The sequence below is a fragment of the Hemicordylus capensis genome, chromosome 1, assembly GCF_027244095.1.
Source record: "Hemicordylus capensis ecotype Gifberg chromosome 1, rHemCap1.1.pri, whole genome shotgun sequence".
Classification (NCBI taxonomy): domain Eukaryota; kingdom Metazoa; phylum Chordata; class Lepidosauria; order Squamata; family Cordylidae; genus Hemicordylus; species Hemicordylus capensis.
This window is the reverse complement of record NC_069657.1, coordinates 192,369,803-192,389,652: the sequence shown is the minus strand read 5'-3', so window position 1 is coordinate 192,389,652 and position 19,850 is coordinate 192,369,803. Positions and strand designations below refer to the sequence as shown.

Here is a 19,850-nt window from a genome sequence, read left to right as displayed (position 1 = left end):
CTGACCTGCCACCTTCAGCCACCACATCCAGCTCTGGGTCTGCCACCCCTCAAAACCTTCCCCATTAGCCACAGTGCATACATTTGCCTGCCACCCACCATCCCATTCCTGACCTTCCTCTGAACTGATTGTATTTTACCCTGCCACTCCAAAAGGTAAAGGGACGGGTGGAGAAGCTAGAGTGGCAGGAAGTGATACAAGGTGGGGGGAAGGGGGAGGCAATGGGAGATCAGTGCATCCCATGTGGTTCACTTGGTGAGAATAGGGGCATGGGGGGAGATTGGTGGATAGGGGGCAGGCAAAAGAGTGTGGCATGCTGCTCCACATACTCCAAGGATAAGTAAGAGAATCAGGGATCAAGAGAGGAGGAGACAGCAGCCCACTGCTTGTTCAGGCAGCACAGGAGTTTGATCCAAACCTGCCCAACAGGGCACTTTGTCAGCCCTTGCCTTCTTTCAGAGTGGCCATGACTTCAATATTCATGAATTCTTTTTGCATTTTCAATGTTAAGAACTGGGCTATAGATTAAAAAACAAACAAACTCAAATACATTATTTTAGCACAAAGAGTCTACCAAGCAAAAATTGGGATCTTTCTCTCTCTCCCTTGTTTAGGTACTGAATCTATTTCTGGCCTTGCTACTGAGCTCATTTAGTGCAGACAACCTTGCTGCCACAGATGATGATAATGAAATGAACAACCTTCAGATTGCAATGGCAAGAATAGATAAAGGGATAGATTATATGAAAAGAAAAATCCACGAAGTAATCCAGAAATCCTTTGTTAGGAAGCAAAAAGCTTTAGATGAAATCAAACCCCTTGATGACCTAAACAATAAAAACAGCTGTATTTCTAATCATACCATGGAAATTGGCAAAGATCTAGTAGATTATCTTAAGGATGCAAATGGAACCACAAGTGGCATAGGCACAGGTAGCACTGTGGAAAAATATATCATTGATGAAAGTGATTACATGTCGTTTATAAACAACCCAAGCCTGACTGTGACGGTGCCAATTGCTGTTGGAGAATCAGACTTTGAAAATTTAAATACAGAAGAGTTCAGCAGTGAATCGGATTTGGAAGAAAGCAAAGAGGTAAGCCTTTAAGTACTACTTATCTACTTCATTTAGAAAAATAAATAATTGTGATATATTTCTGTGTTTTTTTCCAGGCATTATAATGCAAAGGAATTTGCTGCCCTGGAAACTCTTGTATGGAAGGGCAATGTAAAAATGTGTAAGAATGACTGAATAGAGAATTAAAATACAAAGTATTCCCAGTGTGACAGAGAGCATAATATAATCTACTCTTTTGTCATCTACTTCACAGACATTGCTATTGTAAATCCAGTCCTTTCTTCATAGTCCTATCATATGCTATGGCAAATTGTTGTGTAATGGGTTTTGCAGATGTGGGTATCATTATCAGATCTGCATAATTAGAAAAACAAAACTTGAAATGGTAGAAAAACAGAACTTTTGAAATGAATTTCATCAGCAGACATAGAGTCCATTCAGAAAGCATATTACACACATCAAGGGAATGTGAAAGAATACTACTACTATTATGAATATTTATATACCACTTTTCAACAAAACATTCTCAAAGCAGTTTACCTAGAAAAACAAACAAGATGGTTCCCTTCCCTGTCCCAAAAGGGATCACAATCTTAAAAAATAAATAATGAGGTAAACACCAGCTATAGCCACTGAAGTGATGCTGTGCTAGGGTTGGATAGGGAAAGCTGTAAATATAGGCATATTTATATGTTTTCTCTTGATTTGCCTTCTTTTCATATGAGCTCTTTCTAGACTAAGGGATGCTTTACAAATTCTCCAGCTGGTATCCTGCAGCACAGTGGGAGAATGGGTGCATGCTTATCTTTCCCACTGCATATGTAATACAGTATCTGAAGAAGCCATACACACCTGTGTTTAATTCATACCCCACCCCACACATTTTGAGGGGGAAGGATCATGTGAACTGGACATATGGATGGGACATGTACTGCCCACATAACACAGTATGTTGCTTTAATGTGGAGCACATGTCTCTTACTCTAATGCTTAGAAGATCCCAGGAATATGCTCTCAGTCTTTGCTGTTCTACCTAGACATAGAAAATATCCAGAAATGTTGAAGCCATGGGAAAAGACAAAGGAGGTTTGGACTAGGGTTGTGCATGAACCGCTTCAGCACCTCCTCTTGGAAGCACCGCACTGGCTCAAGCACCAGCATTTGAACCGGCTCAACAGGGCAGGGAGTGGTTCCCTTAAAAAGCAGGCAAGGGGCTCCTTACCGGCCCACCCCCGTCCTGTAACATTTCTGCTGCTGGTGCCATAATGCAAGTTCCTCTGCACGGCATCAGCACGCACATGGCTGGTGTGCATGTATGCCACCTGTGTGTGTGCTGGCCCCACTTGGGATTTGTACACACGGGCGGCATGCATGCATACCAGCCATGCGTGCTGATGCTATGCAGAGGCTGCAGGAGCAGTGCCACAGCCCGACGCGGGTATTTGCAAAGTGGGCACCGGCAGCAGAAAAACGGTGGGGCGGGGGTCAGCAGGTAAAGAGCTCCTTACCTACTTACCTACTCCCCGCCCCACCAGAGGGTGCACAAATGGCTCGTGCCCACCCCTAATTTGGGAAGGGGAAAATGGAAATGTAGGGTAAATTGAAATATATGTAATACTTGTTTCTTGTATCATATTTAAATATTCCTGGTTTAAAGACACAAAATGAGCTTTGTGCACCTTAGTATGTAAGATTTTCCATTTTAGATATAAAACTAAGGCATTTATACTTTTGAATATCATAAGTATACTAAACTGTGCTTGACATCCAGAGCAAGTTACTCCTGAGTAATCCTATTGAAATTAAGTAGTCCTTTTGAGTAACTCCTGAATAGTACAGGTACTTAGTCTGGATGACAGCCAATAATTACAAATATATGCAGCACTAGAGATCAACCTGCAAGCTGCTCCAACCTGAGCGATCTGGACATGTCTGATACTTTGCCAGTTGAAAATTAGGGAGGGGGACTTGAAAATAAGTAGAACAAGAACCATCAACACTATAGTAAACAAACGGTAACTTTTATTATTTGAAATTGGAAAGTCTTCCTGTAGTCCGCATTATCTAGATTAGAAAGAGAAGTTCAGGATTTTCTGCTATCCATAAGTTTTGGTACCCACAACAAGCTTCTTGCAGCATCTGCTCGTTTTCAATTAACTATTTCCGCACAAGCAGGCAGGACAGTGGGGCACTTATTTCCTGTAGAAGGGTGAAACACAGTGTCGCAGTTCTTTGAAACAACAAGAGAATATCTACAAGTTGAGGAGGGCCAAAGCAGGAGGATAGTTGATCCACGACTCTCCAAAGCCCTAATCAGATGTACTGAGAACTGGTGCTCATGGTTACAGGAGCAGAAGCAGGAAGGAAGTCCTGCCCTGGAGCTGTCACTCACCCCCTCCTGCTGGACGCACATGGTTATGGTGCTGTTTGTCTGAAGGGAGAACCATGATGTCTGGAGCTTCCATGAGCAGCAACCTCGGATGAGCAGAGTTGCTAGTACTCACAGAAACTCCAGCCATTATGGTTAGGGTGCTTCTCCCTTCAGACAAACAGCACGTCATGTGTGCCCAGCAGGAGAAGGTGAGGCACCTCCAGGATGGGACGTCCTACTGATCCTGTAACAGTGAGCACCACAGCGCTCAGTAACATCTGAATAGGGCTCAGATCAAATTGGAATGCAGGCCAGAAGAAAGCAGGCAACAATTCATAAGCAAGGAAGGGCCTAGGCCTGTGTATTTTTCTAGTAAAGATCGTTGAGGGGTGTGAAGAGAAACATTAAAACCCTCACACAGCAGAGTATGCTCTGGTGGTAAAGAAGCTTAGCCCGAGGGATTATCTAAAGACAGTAGGTTGAGATTTTTTTTAAAACAAAGATTTATTAAGAAACTAAATACCACATACTAAGAAAGAGCCATTGAACAACATACACAAATAGGCACTAGCTTTCAACAACTGAAAGGTTCTGACTCTTAATTTGACCAAGAGAGGCCTATTAACATAATGCCTCTACTAGCCAGTATTGCTAAGAGCAATGCTTTGAAATTCTCACTTCCAGCAAAGGTACAGGAGGACTTTGTTAATCGTGGGTCCAGCACTCACAGTTTCGTGTATCCACAGTCGGGTAATTAGTACCTGCCAAGGGGAAATATGCGGTATATTCCAAGGGGAAAGGATTAAACCCACTTATCCGCAGATCTGGGGTGGCTGGAAATGACCTCAGAGATCATTTCTGGCCGCAATTTTGTTTTCAGGAGCCATTTTATGGCTTTTTAAAAAAACCATTATTTTCAGCCAATTTTCAGCACAATGGACTACTCTGGAACATGAAAGGGCACTTTTTGGGGTCATGGTGGGGCGGGGGATGGGAGCTATTTTGGACCAAATTTCAGCTATTTTGGGCAGTTTGGGACCCTAACCCCCTAATTCCCATACTCCATCATCCATGGATTCATTATCCACCCCACCCCCCATGGAACAGAACCTCCGCAAATAACAGGGTTCTCCTGTATGTTCTGTAAGCAGCAAAAGCTGAAGTGAACCTGAGATTTGAGAGGTTATAATATTTAACTCTATATTATACAGTAGAATTGTTTTGATACAATATTATTCATTGTCTTACATAAAACATCTTATTACATGGTTGTTAGCATTTTGAAAGGGCATAGGCAGGTCAGTTTTTCCTACATTTCCAATTTTTCCTCAGACCTTGGGTGGTGGTAGGGGACAGAACATGCCCCAATTCTTTAGGTTTTCACACCTCTAGTTTGACCACATCTTCCTCTAGGGCATTTTTTTTAACATATAAAGTGCATGGGAATTTCATGAATCTCCCCCTCAGTGAATTCAAAATTCCTTCCCCTTCAGTTAAGTGCCCTTTTCATTCTGCTTGGACTCTCTGAATGTGGTGTTTATAATCCGACATTCGGAGTTGTAGTGATAGAAATTTATGCCTGGGAGTTAGTGCAGAGATAAAGCTGTTATTGCCTGCTGTGTTAGAACAGAGCAAGAGAGCACTTCTATAGGAAATTCTAGGACTTGGAGTTTGGGAGACAGACAGTTGTATATAACATATCTCTCAACAACTACAAGTCCCAGAGTTCCTTAGTTGGCATTTTCTGTGTACTTGCAGAAGACCACAAGGTGTGGTAGCCAATTGTACTTGTTCCTCTCTCCTGCAGCGAATCAGAGGCATTGATGACAATAAGAGTGGGAGCCAGTGCTACTCTTACATTTACAGGTCCCACAATACAGTATATGTGAGTTAGCCATAATTTACAGGTTTGCCTAATCTCTTGTTGAAGAACAGGCAGGGGGCCCCCATATTTCAATTCATATTCAAACATTTTGCAAGTTAAACGGCACCTCAAACATTCTGCACTTAGCTAAGGGACAGTAGCAGAAGGCTCCCAGAGCTCTGGAAGCCATTTTGACTGCATAACAGCTGGATGCTTTTCATCCTACCAGAAGAATGAGCTGTTAATGTGCCAGTTCAGATGACACTTTCAACGCATGATTAGATTCCTCTACCCATGTTCAAATGATCATCCGAATTGAAAACCAGACATTCTCGACCCTGGGTTTAAACACTCAGTGTAATGTAGGATTTAGGATGTGAGGCAGTCATTATAATGTGATTAGATGATCGTCTGAATTGCAATGTGGTGTTCCCGCCTCCCCAAGCATAGAGTTTGAATTGTAAACAGGACAGAGCCCAGGATTTGACCATCCAGTTATGTAGGCAGGACTTACTTTTGGCACAATTTTTTTCTCCCTGTCTGAGGTGGAGAGTTGTGAGAGATTTATTTTAATCTCTGCCACACTAAATGACATAGGTGGGATAAATGCTGCTTACAAGATAACTGTGCTGTTTACAAATTTCAACCATTTTCTGGTATAAAATAAATGTGAAAAACTGTGCGTTTCAAATATGAATTTTTTTTTGTTGTGACAAGAAAAAAACAACCCAGGCCTTAAAGGTCACCCTAGTCCCTTCTCCAGTCCCGCAGCTTCCAGAGCTCCACTTACAGCCTCTTCAGTCATTTCTCTCCCCCCGCATTTCTCCCTGCAGGGATCTGAAAGAGCATTTTGTCCAGAAAGATCCTAGTCAGGTTGGGGGTGAAGGAGTCAAATCAATATTTATTTCAAATCAAAGATCAAATACAGGGATGAAGGACTGACACAGAGAGGTTCCAAGAGAAGAGAGCCCAAGGTAGGATTGGGGGTGGGGAGAGACTACCAGGCAGGTCCTTTAAGGCATGGGGGGGGTTACCCCTGGTCCTTTGCCTTCTCTTCCAACATCCCACTTACAGCTATAAAACTGTCTTTTCACTCTCCAGCAGAAATCTGGGGTTGTGGGCTTTATAGCCTTTCCTATAAAAGGGTTTCCCCCAGTTTGGAGTTCACTCTATTGCTATCTATCTAAAGCTGACCTTCACTATCTCACTGACATGGAACTCCCAGACGAACACACAAAGGATAGAAAAATCTATCTAGTTTTTGCAAGTAGGTTCCAGACCTACCCCAAAAACAAACAAACACAAAAAACAAACCCTACAAAAAGGCATTACTTTTCCAGAAAATGTGGGGAAACTCTCCCATTGAAAAGCATGAAGAATGAAACCTCATAGAGATAGGACAGGCTAGAGTCACAGAAGGAACTAAGAGGTTGGTATTTTGAAGAATACTAATGCAAACTGCAAGCCCTTTTACTAATATATATAATGTTTATATTACTAATATCGGTCCATTCATCTGAATCTATTTTCCAAGTGGGGATTTTAAAAGCCACAGATATACTAAACACGTGCTTAAAAGTATCATCTGAACTGGCTGTTTGCATTTCTGGAAAGGATTTTTTTTAATAGAGATGTGCTGAACATTTCGCCAGTGAAGTGTTTCAACGCGAAATGAGCCATTTTCAGTGTTTCAAGCTTGAAACAGAACACCCTTTAAATAGAAGGCCTGTTTTGAGCTTGGAGCAGAACCAGTTCTGATCAAAATATTCTGAGTGCTATTTTGGATGCCTGTTTTTCCCGTGCTGATTGGTTTTATAGCACTGGCTTCTGATTGGCTTGCGATCTCCTTGCTTCTCAGTTGGTTTATTGTCTTACAAATCAAATGTTGTCAGGGGCAACTATGCCCCCATTGGCTGGGGGGAGGGCGGAGGAACACAAAAGGAGAAAATTTCAAATTCAAAATCAATTCAAAGGGACTGGGAGGCAAAGATAGCCCCTATGCCTCTCTTGAAGAGGATACATCAGGAGAGAAGGAAGGAAGGTTTGATTTTGTGGTTTTGTTTTTCTCAGCACTGAGTATAATATTGCTGCTATAACTAGCTGGATCTCAGATTGATGAAGGCAGAACTTAAGTGTCACCCTTGAACCTTGCTTGAGTTGTGGTTTGCTTTGTTTGTGAGATAGTGTTGTGGCAAGAAATGGACAGTGGCAACTCTCTGTGTGTGTGATATTTCTTGGTGATTGCCTTGATGAGCTTCATGTCTGGCCTTGAAACTACTTGTATGTCTGCTCTACAATCTGCATTACAAGGTGTACTAGGTCAAAATGTAGCTGAAATTGCTCTAGTTGAGCTTATGACATGTCAAGTACTTCTGGTAAAGGGGGCAGTGGGGTGGCAGGAAGGTATGCTGCCACCCCGACAGATTTTTAAGAAATCAAGCACTGGTGGGGGAAATGTGGCAGGGGGAGGGGTAAGTGCATCCCCTCACTGCCAAACCAGCCCCCGCCGGTTCCGTGCACATCCCAAGAGGAAAGAGCCCCTTCAGGAGAAGGAGGCTGCTGTTGTGTGAATTAGATGAGGGAACAAGATTTGTTAACTCAGGAAGGGAGAGAGAGAGAAAGGGAGGGGAAGAAAGACAGAGGGGAAGAGCGAGTGGAGGGGAGAAAAAAAGAGGAGGGAGGGGAAGAAAAAGAGAAAGAAGGGAAGGTGAGGGATGGGCTTGAGCCTCTCAGTGGCCTGAGGGGAATAAGCGTCCATGGCAGCATCTATTGGCAGCAATGAAGGGCCCAGTCAACCACTGCTGCTGTTTGGGCCTACCAAGGCCATTGGCGGAGGCAGGCAGGCAGACAAGGGATGGGCCCAGGCCTGTCAGCGGTCTGATGGGAATGAGCGGCCATGGCTGTGGCAGCAGCAAGGAAGGGCCTGGTCAACTGCTGCTGCTGCTGCTCCTGTGGGGAGGAGCAGGCGTGGGGCTTGGGTGAGGGTGGAGAGATCTCTGGGGATAGGGGGCTCAGCTTGGCCAATAGGCACCAGCAATGCTGCAGCCGTGACCAAGAGGGGTCAGGGGGATGGAAGCAACCAGATGGAGGAGCAGGAGTGTAGCTCAGGTGAGGGTAGAGAGATCTCTGAGTTAAGGGGGACTGTGGCAGGAGGTGAGGGGAGCAATCCCATACTAGTGCGCAGATGCTCTGTACGGGTGAAGCTTGTTCCTGTTATTTTATGAGGGCATTTTCTTGCTATCAGTGTATGTTTACTCAGTGCAGAGTCAGAGTTTTGCAATAATAAAGAAGTTAGGCAAGTGGAGTTGAGTCTTTAAAGTGAATGTCAAAAGTACCTCTTTTCATGACATTATTGGTGAACACTTAAGTTCATTCTCGCCTCCATTGAAAATTCCTTTTAAAATGCTCTGTTTCCCTCTGTGCTGTCTCCATGTTTTATTTGCTTTTATTTTTTCCACAGACTTCCCTCACTCACCTGCTTTCCCTATGCGTAACCCAAAGGAGTCTTAAACACACAGAACCACCACAAAAGTTAATTTTCAATTGTCAAACTAATACCTACAGATACTAACGGATGTACAAGCAAAGCTTGTTACTTACAGGGATTCTGTTCCTTGCCTACTATGGTGATTAATAAAACCAAGTAACAAGGCATTATGCCTCTGGCACACAAGAGATTAGGTTCCACAATGGAGGAAAAGATGCATAAAACTAGGAGAAAAGACAGCAAAAAAACCTAAAAAAACCCCATGAAATTGTTCACTGTACCGTGCTCTGCGAGGTCTGCATGTGCCCAGGAATGCCTCTAAAACCATGAAATACCCCCCAAAATCACAGAACCCTCCGCCCAGAAATGAACCACAAAATGGCTCCTCCGCTGCCACTTCCAGCCCTGGCTCCGCAGATACATGGATACATTATACATACCAGTGGATAATGAAAAGGTGTGTCAATTAGACACCTGCAAATAGGTGAAACTGCAGATGGTGAATCCATAATAGTGAGGTTTTACTGTAGGGATTCAAAACAGATGCTGGGAGTGTCATATGTGACATTTGTTGGGGCAGTGGGATATGGCTGATCTGTACTAATTTGTCTTATTATAACCTAGAAGTTGGTACAGGTTGGAGAGGTTTTTCTCCATATTTTATGAAGAGCTCTCTACAAATGGGTATATATATATTTTTTTATCTTAAATTCCTCTTTAAGTTCTGCATAATTCTTTAAGTTTTGTATTCTGCATCTAATTCCTCATCAGTATAAAAGCAAGAAAGAAGACCTGGGTAGTCTCACAAAGCCAAATAGTGTATTTATAATTCTATCTCCCACCACCACCCACCACTCAAGAAATACTTGTTTTCTGGTATTTGCCTCATGGACCTTATTCCATCCCATTGTCTACTTGCCTTAATTTGCATTTTCATCTTCTTTGGTTTTGGTCTTTTAGTGGAATGCACATTACTTGTGCATCATCATAATAACAACAACCTGTCAATCAATGACCATGCTTTTCCAAATTTCCTTGAATTTAACACTTATATCTTTATACATCTCTCTGCTAAGCAAGAACATAACTTGCTTCCAAATTTCCTTTTTGGCATCCAACCATTACTGGATATAGCATGACTATTGCAGAATAGTTCTCCCTCCACATCCTCCTTGTTAGCTGTTGTAGAGCTCTTGCTTCTCTCTGTGGATGATCCAAGGGTCAAAACAGGCAAGGTGCTAAATGTATCATATTTGCTTGCATTCCTTCCATCCTTAAAATAGCAGCCTTAAAATGAAAGGGCCGCTCCTGGGGATAACAGCAGCTTTAAGCCATTTTCATCAGAACCATGGCACAAGGGAAGACATTCAATGCCCCCCACCTCAGCAACTGCTATTTTAAGGATGAGAAAACATGCAAGCAGAAAGTTGGGTCACCAGGTGGAGATCAGGCTGCATGTGCTGATCTCTGAGAATCAAGTATAACCAAGGCCAGCAGGCCAAGGTCAGGAACCAGGAAGTCATAGTCTCAGACTCAGAGAGGAAAACGGGAATCTAGATCACACAGGTCAAGGTCAGGAACCAAAGAATCCAGAAGGCAGAAGAGAAGGTCAAAAAGGCCAAGATCAGGAATCAACTCTATGCAGAACCAGGGCAAGGCATCTATAACCATGTTGCTTCAGCAACTGCTTCTCTTAGACTGGGGCCTTATATAGCCTGCCGTCAGTATCCAGTCTCAGGCTCCTCCCTCTAGTTTCAGCAGCAGTAGACATTTAAAGGGGCTGTGATCTGTTTCTTAACTGTAGGCTCCTGCGACAGGTTGGTGATTCCTTTACCTCTTGCGAGGTTTCTAGGGAGTCCTCGGAATCAAAAGATATGGGAAGAGGAGTGTCCTCAGGGCATGGTAGGGGCAATGGTTCCTCCAGTTGGGGTGTCTCTTGTGCCTGATCTTCTGAATCCTCCTCTTGGTAATCCCGATACTGATGGTTGTCCGTGTGAGTCCATCATTAGCCGTTTAGGATGCACTGGTACTGCAAGGGGGTCTGTGATCCATTCTGCATCCTCATCCTCTGAGCACTCCTCACTTGAGACAGATGTGTGGGATGGCAGGCTCAGGTTCATGACACTACCAACAGCCTAGAATACTGTTGGACTGCCCATAATATTGTCCTTGGAAATATAATGGAGACCTGAAACAAATTGTGGCAGTGTATATCCAGCCCCTAAGAGGAGTGCCCCTCTTCAGGGCTCCTTGCAGGGCTGTTGAAGAATCATGGGGATGGGGTAGGTTTCAATAGGGAGAAAGGCAAAATGGACATTTTTTTAGCCTACTTTCCAGTAGGCTTATGAGATCAACCGGCATATTGTGTGTGTGTGTGTGTGTGTGTGTGTGTGTGTGTGTGTGTGTCTCCATCAACTTCACAACGCCTGGACCAATATGAAACAAACCGGGTACAGTTGTATGGACACATAAGGACACCTCAATGGCATAGTAAGTGATGATGTCATACACTCCGATCCAAGATGGCAGACAAATACACTTTTGAGGCGCAAGTGGGCTAACTTGTGAACCGCTTAACCGATCTGAACCAAATTTGCTACAGCTGTAGGGACACATAGGGATGCCCAAATGGCATGGTGTGTGATGATGTCATCCACTCCAATTCAAAATGGTGGTTGCATGAACATCTGAGGGGCAAGCGGGCTAATTTGTGGACTGCCTAACCCATTTGAACCAAACTGGGTACAGTTGCAGTGAGTCACACACTGGGACACCTCAATGGTGTAGTTTGTGATGGTGTCATCCATCCCAGCCCAAGATGGTGGATGTGTGAACCTTTGAGGTGCAAGTGCACTAACTTGAGGACTGTCTAACCAATTTGAACCAAATTTGGTATAGTTACAGTGAGTGACTCACAGGGGCACCTCAATGGTGTAGTTTGTAATGATGTCATCCACCCCGATCCAAGATGGCAGACACATGAACATTTGAGGTGCAAAAGATCTAACTTGTGGACCTCGATTTGAACCAAATTTAGTCCAGTTGTAGAGACAGTGAAAGTTGTCTCAGCTTGTTTTTCTATAGTAAAGGGGGAATCCAGGGAGTGGGAAAGGAAAAGGGTATATTTTCCTACCAATAAACTTCCCAATATCGTGTGAAGATTTTTATGGCAAACCATCCTACTATAACCCCTCTCTAGGAAAAAATACGATGTTAGGGGCTCAAGGAGTCCCGTTCTCCTCCTCAATTTTCTCTCCCTCCCCACCCCCGATCACACGCTTGACAATCTCCATAGGTCCTGGAAGCTCACTGATCACACACAGTTGTCAAGCCATTTGGTGTTGTTGTTTTTGAATCCCTTCTTTTAATGTAATATAATTCTGCATATGCAGGGAGTCTCCCAAGTATGCAGAAACCACTGCCTTATTTTAGGTGGTTTTGTTTTGCTTCCAAACTGATAGTCATGGGATCAGCTGAGCTGGATATTTAGAGAGAATTATGATGTTTGCCAAATAGCAGCATCACACGTTTGCCCACTTATCCAACCTATTTCTCTGACTTTACTCCATTCAGAGTCTTTCCTTTTAAAAAATCTGTCAAGGAGTACAAAAAATCATTAGAAATGTGAAAGAAAACAGTGGAAGTCTGTGCATATTAACAGTGTTTCTTTCTGAGTGTACCAGCTTCCATCCACCACTTCTAGATTCACAATGCTAATTTCAGAGAATTAGTTATTACTTCCCCAAGAGCAACATTCTAAACCCCTAAATTGTTTTAGAACAGATATATTAAGTATTGCTATTTTTGTATCAATGTTATTTTTCTCCATTTTAAATTCATTAACTACAACACGTCTTTCTTTTAAAAGAAGCTAAATTCTTCTAGCTCATCTGAAGGAAGCACAGTTGATATTGGACTTCCTGCTGAAGAGCAACCGGAAATAGAACCCGAGGAAGCCGCTGAACCAGAAGCTTGTTTTACAGAAGGTGAGGGAAGACAATATTAAGCAGCTGGGGCAATTAAGTGTGTAGACTTGTTCTTGTAGTAAGATGGCATCTTAACTCAACTGTTAACATAAGAAAGGTGAATAAATGTGTGGATTTCCCCCCTTCTTCTGCTCAAAATTTCATATATTTTCAGGTTGTGTACGAAAGTTCAAATGCTGTCAAGTCAGCGTAGAAGAAGGGAAAGGAAAGCTCTGGTGGAATCTAAGGAAAACCTGTTTCCGAATAGTTGAGCACAACTGGTTTGAAACCTTTATTGTGTTTATGATTCTTCTTAGCAGTGGTGCCCTGGTAAGTGAAAACAAGAAAGACATTTTTAAAAACATGGTTTTAAAAAATGTGCAGTAAAGGCAAAACATCAAACTTTGAATTCAGAGCAACATGAACCAGTTCCCCACCACCAACACACACACACACACACACACACACACACACACACACACACACACACTGCAGCACTATGGGCCAAATCCTGGTCCAGTCCAGAGGGTGCCCCCACTGTAAGGAGTGGCTCCCCACTCAGGGCTACAGTGGGGAGAAAAGGACAAGAAAACCTTGTGTGCATAAACTTACACTCCACTCTAGATCCAGGCCCAAATTTGCACTTTCAAATCAATGGCCAAATTATCGTAACTTTGAAATGTAATTTAGAAACTGGGAAAGCTTTTTAACCTATTGCCTGTCATCTCTAGCCTCCCTCAAATATCTTACGCAGAGATAAACCTTACGTAATCAAATACCTTCCGCAGAGTAATAATTCAATTGGTGACAAAAAGAAGTGCAATTGTTAGCTAATATTATAAGGCTGGACTATGAGGTGCCTAATGTGAAGAGAGTGGAAAACAATTGTATTATTTAACACTTGCTTTGGTCCACCAATTCATTTGCATTTGATGTCAACCTCTGCTGACTAAGCATATGTTTTTATTTGTATAAAGCCTTCTAAAGAGAGGTGACAATAATAATTTACATTGACTTAGCCTCTCTAGGATATAGTGGAAGATTCTGATCTGTAGTACAGTAGTGGATCTGCAGACAATACAGCACATGGAGGAAGATGTTAACAGGTGGCATATTAGTATGAGTACTGCAGCATGGGCTTCAGCACCATTGCATGCCCCCCCCCTTTGTTCAAGGAAGTAATTTATGTAAATAAAATAAGGGTAAGAACTGTAATGTATATCAGTGTCCTGTAAACTACAGAGCTAGAAGAGCTTCTTTAAAAAGCCTACAAGAAAGAATATCTTTAAAATAAAAAGCAGAAAGAAATTGAAATGTAAGGCTTTATACCAGTTATTTTAATGTAAACTAAACTATTTGAAATAATTTACAGGCATTTGAAGATATCTACATTGAACAGAGGAAGACTATCAAGACCATGCTAGAATACGCTGACAAGGTTTTCACGTACATCTTCATTCTTGAAATGCTTCTGAAGTGGGTAGCCTATGGCTACCAGACCTACTTCACTAATGCCTGGTGTTGGCTGGACTTCTTGATTGTTGATGTATGTACCCTATTGTCTGAGTATTGTTTATATATTTAATAGTAAAGCCCTCTTTATAAATTGTAAATATTTTTCATTATTAAAAAGATTTTCCTTTAAAAAAAAATAATTTCCCCCTTTTTTCTGTTTTTCATTGTGATCAATGCAACATGTAATGCAAGCATTAATCCTTTTTAAAGTGCTGATTTTGATAAAATACCTGGTACTTGCAAGAGAGCATCTAGTCAGTGCTTAGGAAAATGGAATTGAGTTTATGGACCCATCCCCATAAAAGCTATGTGGATAGGGGGTTCCCACATAACAAGTCCATGTGAAAAGTGTCAAAAATGATCCCATAACTGCCAAATAAAATTGACTTGAAAGGTCCTTTAATAAACAAAACTTTATTATGTATAATTTATTAGCACTGGGCACCTTCCAGACTCGTACTTGTGTTCACAGAAGACATTCCACTCACACAAGCAGGGGAGTGGAGTAAATGAACCTATATTATTATAATTTAGTTTATTGTTGTTGTTTACACAGTCAGACATATGTTATGGACTGGTTTGTTCTATCCAGACATCAAGTCCTTCCCAAGGACCTGGGATGGCTGAATTTTTTTTCCAGTGTTCTTGCTGCTATTATTATAGATATCGTCATAGAATATAGGCTATTCTCAGTAATGTTGCTTTTTGTAATTGGCTGATGGTGATTTCTGTGGCCCCTATGGTGTTGAGGTACTCTTCAAGTTGTTTTGGAATTGCACCTAGGGCGCCAATTACCACTGGGATTATTTTGGTCTTCTTCTGCCACAGCCTTTCAATTTCAATTTGTAGATCTTTGTATTTGGTTATTGTTTCTATTTCTTCTATTCTGCTATCACCTGGTATTGCTATGTCGATTGTTTTCACTTGTTTTTCTTTCTTCTCGACTACAGTTATATCTGGTGTATTGTGTGGCAGATGTTTGTCTGTTTGTAGTCGGAAGTCCCATAATATTTTTACATCTTCATTTTCTACAACTTTTTCAATTTTGTGGTCCCACCAATTTTTGGCTACAGGTAGCTTGTATTTTTTGCAGATGTTCCAGTGTATCATCCCTGCTACCTTGTCATGCCTTTGTTTGTAGTCAGTCTGTGCGATCTTTTTACAACAGCTGATGAGGTGGTCCACTGTTTCATCTGCTTCTTTACAAAGGCAGCACTTGCTGTTTGTTGTTGATTTTTCTACTTTTGCTCTTATTGCATTTGTTCTTAGTGCCTGTTCTTGTGCAGCCAGTATTAAACCCTCTGTTTCTTTCTTCAAGTAACCATTCTTAAGCCATTGCCAGGACCTGGTGATGTTTGATTTTCCAGTTATATTGTGAAAATATTGACCATGCAGTGGCTTATTCTTCCATTTTTCTGCTCAGTTCTTGACTTGTTCTTTCTTGTAGGCCTGCTTTGTTTCATTGATGTTTAATAGTTTCTTGTTATTGACCATTTTAAGTGCATCTTCTTCACTGTCCTTGATATATTCTTCAAGGCCTCTTTTCTCCTCCTCTACTGTTTGATGAACTTGCAGCATTCCTCTTCCACCTGACCTGCGAGGGAGGTATAGCCTATTTACATCACTGCGGGGGTGCAGAGCATGATTGATGGTCATTATTTTCCTGGTCTTACAATCTAGCGTCTCTAGCTCTGCCTGGGTCCAGTCTATAATTCCTGCAGTGTATCTGATAATAGGTATAGCCCAGGTGTTTATGGCTTGTATGGTGTTCCCACCATTGAGTTTTAATTTGAGTTTGAATTGAGTTAGAATTTTTCTAACACTCCTGATGTATTCACTTCTAATTTTTCTTTTAACTTCAGTGTGTGCGATGTTATCCGCCTGGAGAATGCCCAAATATTTGTAGGGTTCTTTCTCTTCCAGGTTCTTGATGTTGCTTCCATTGGGCAGTTCTGTTCCTTCTGTTTTTGTTATTTTTCCTCTGTTCAGTATTATTATTATTTATTATTCGATTTCTATACCGCCCTTCCAAAAATGGCTCAGGGCGGTTTACACAGAGAAATAATAAATAAATAAGATGGAGTCCCCAAAGGGCTCACAATCTAAAAAGAAACCTCAGATAGACATCCGCAACAGTCACTGGAGGTACTGTGCTGGGCGTGGTTAGGGCCAGTTACTCTCTCCCTGTTCAATAAAGAGAATCGCCACATTAAAAAGGTCCCTCTTTGCCAAGTTAGCAGGGCTATATGTCCTTGAGGACTAGAGGACAATCAAGCACATATTTTTGGAGAGGCACAGGGGGCTTCATAGAGAAGCAAAAATTACCCCTCTGTTTCCGTTTATGCAAGTACTAGTGTGGATGATGCCCAATGTATTAACAATATTTTCCTGATGTAATTTCTATAGCAACACTTTGTGCTGACAAGCCCATCAACTATTATGAATATAAACTAGAAAGCCCTTTTGCACTTATGAAAAATCATTAAAATAATAATATTCCCAGGGTCTTCAACAACATTTAAATGGTATAATCAGTTAAGAATATATATGCATTTAAGATTTATGAAACAGTATCCTACACTTAAAGTAGCTTGGCTAATACTCGCTGTTCTTTAAAGTCTTGACTAAAATTTAATATTTTACTGAGGCTTGCCATTGTGGCCTGGCCCAGATGTCACAAAGAACCAGGGTTAAACCACGCTTCCATGTAATGTCCTCAGGCTTTAAGCTTGCTCACTTCCCCCTCTCTTTTGTAGGGTGGGGAGGTTTCTTATTTCACATCTTGCTTTAAATCTGCTGTGGCCAGGCCTTTTTGCACATAACCAGAGCAAATTGCAGAAGGCATTTTGGCTCTTAAAATACTCGCCAATCTTCTATGTACGGAGCTGATGTGTAAAATATCCTATCTTGGGGCAGGGGGTAGGATTTGATTGTCTTTGGGTACCTTCTAGGTCTATGATCAAAGTACAGACATAGACTGTCCTGAAATACAAACCTGAAACATTTGGACACAATGTAATGAAAAGAGATTACCTTTGGTTTGGTTTCTTTTTAACAGGTATCTTTGGTTAGCTTAACAGCAAATGCTTTGGGTTATTCAGAACTTGGAGCCATTAAATCCCTTAGGACATTGAGAGCTTTGAGACCTTTACGGGCCTTGTCAAGATTTGAAGGGATGAGGGTAAGATGAAATGAGAGAAAAGTCTATCATAAATAATATGCATGCCTACACAGAAGGAATGTTCCATGCATGACAAATAAGGAATGATGAATCCATGCAGAAATGCTGCCCTTTCATTCTATTGCATATTTATCCGTAATAGATAAGCAACAGGCTTCATTAGCTAATGTTAACCCTGTATTCAATACCACACATTAGCTGAATGCAATTATATTACTTTACTTTCTAGCCAATTTGAGGAGTCTTTCATAAATGTATTTAAGCAGATTTGCTAATAATGGTTTTAAAGGTGAGTAGAATTTTGTATAATTTGCTCCTAAGAAACAAATTAAATATTTCTACTTTATGACCTAGTTTATGCCACCCAGCTGGCTATTCTGCTCTCATAAAATCAGATCTGTGTGTGCCATGTCCTGTTTAACAGTTGCAGAAACCATACTCCCACTGAAATTAATAGTAACACAGTTTAGGATTTCATTCAGTAGGTCAATTTTGATTATTTTATAGTGCAAGTTTCCAAGTAGGGGTATGTGTCCATTTTTGTCACTGAGTTTCTTAAATATAGGCATACAAGGACAATTATTAATCATACCATGTAGACAATTCAATAACTTTTAACATGGCTATGATCTCATTGGCCTACATCCAGACTAGTATTGTATTAGTGTAAAGCTTTTGTGCAAGTCCAAGGACTTAGCACAATGAGACAAAGAAAGGAAGTCTATTCCTTTCTTAGCACAAAGAAAGGGGCATCTATTCCAGACTAGCTCTTATGCTAGCAGAAGATATCGACATGTTGCCCAGTGCATTACACAACAGGCTGCACAATGCATTTCACAGCCCTGTATGTCTGCTGCAATTGTGCAACATCGCAGAGCCCTACAACTTTGCACAGCTCCACAAACTTAAGTGCATGCAACTTCTCTTGTGCTAGCACAGCACTAATCTGTATGTCAGCCAATAAACCTAATTAAATGGCTTATTAATTGGACAACTCAATGAATTATTTTTCTCATAATTAGTTAATAATATTTATACAGTCAAGATAACTTCAGCAAATCTCCAGCATTATCTACACACATCATGCAATATTATGTTTGCTTTCCGGGTAACTCAGGATCACTGCTTAATCTCCTATCCCAGAAAAGTTCCTTACACTATATCCCTGTTTTCTTCTCTTCTTTGAAGTTATTGGGTGAGTTTGTGACTGTTTTGTAAGTCACCAGGAAAATTTACAAAGACTTCAACTGAAACAATTAATTTACCATTCAACTACAAACTGATCCAAACTGCATGTGGTTCAAATCTGTTATTTTTAGCGAATGCTTTTTTGCCACTTCATGGAAACATAAGAGGAAACAGCTTTCTAATAATGATAAAAGGAAACATTTCTAGTGGAATGGACAGCTGATAACATACTGTCTAAATAGTGCTTAGATATAAAGCCACACCAATACCATGAAATGAAATTCAGATGCCTAGAGCTCAATTCCTCAAATTGTATCCATCAGGTTGCATAATTTTTCTTCAAAATTTCTAAGAAGAAATATTGTAAATTGAAACTGACTCGATACATGAATTTCAGGTGCATCTAACCACCCCTTAATTTCAACAAATCCCTTTAAACGAGAAATTCATGAATTGAGAAGTCAGCAGTGGAATAGGGTAAGAGCTGGTCAATTGCTGTAGTGTTCACGAACATTCATTCAGTTTTCAACTGACTGTTTGGTTTATCCATATTCATACTTCTTTTTATTTACTATTCATGAACATTCTTGCAAATGTGTTTTTGTTGGCACAAATGTTTGGAAAACTGTTATCCTTTGTACTCCTTCCTAAATAACTTCGAGAATGGCAATGATGCTTAATGTTCATGTAATGAGTACCAAGAATATGGCAATCTGAAAACTTATTTCAGTACACATCTAGTTCATATAAGAAGAAATATGATTAAACTTGGTTTCATTTTTCCATTCACAAACAATTTCTGTTGCAACTTTTCTCTCTAATGCTACTTACAATGAACCAAGGAGTCATCTGTACACAACGGTATCTGTTATTCACCATTTTCTATCCATTCCGCCCCCCTCAAAAGGTTTCTCTTATTGAACTAAGGAGCAAAAAAAACTAATATTCCGCTCTGGTGAAAGCTAATACAGTATAAAAACCAAATTAAATGAATACAATGAGCAAACAATTTAAGTTGTAAAAACTATTTGCCCAAGGCACTTGGCCAAAATTTAGAAAGAGTACACTTTCACGGAAATCAATGTCTGTTAATGAATGATTCGTGAACAGGAAAAAAACTGACATAAAATATCATAACACATAACTGACCAGCTCTCAGCAGAGTCACTGATGTGCTTAACAACACTCTTTTGAGATAGT

The 19,850-nt window shown here is 41.0% G+C and overlaps 1 protein-coding gene across 4 annotated transcripts in view; it reads left to right on the top strand.

Moving 5' to 3' along the window:
• LOC128331014 (sodium channel protein type 1 subunit alpha) overlaps nt 1-19,850 on the top strand; it is a 179,336-nt gene that overhangs the window by 127,977 nt on the left and 31,509 nt on the right. For all 4 annotated transcript variants that reach the window (XM_053264397.1, XM_053264383.1, XM_053264404.1 and 1 more), the window contains exons 17-21: nt 615-1,097; nt 12,670-12,787; nt 12,942-13,096; nt 14,139-14,312; nt 17,340-17,462. In XM_053264397.1, coding sequence (XP_053120372.1) covers nt 615-1,097; nt 12,670-12,787; nt 12,942-13,096; nt 14,139-14,312; nt 17,340-17,462 — 1,053 coding nt within the window. The remainder of the gene's footprint in view (nt 1-614; nt 1,098-12,669; nt 12,788-12,941; nt 13,097-14,138; nt 14,313-17,339; nt 17,463-19,850) is intronic.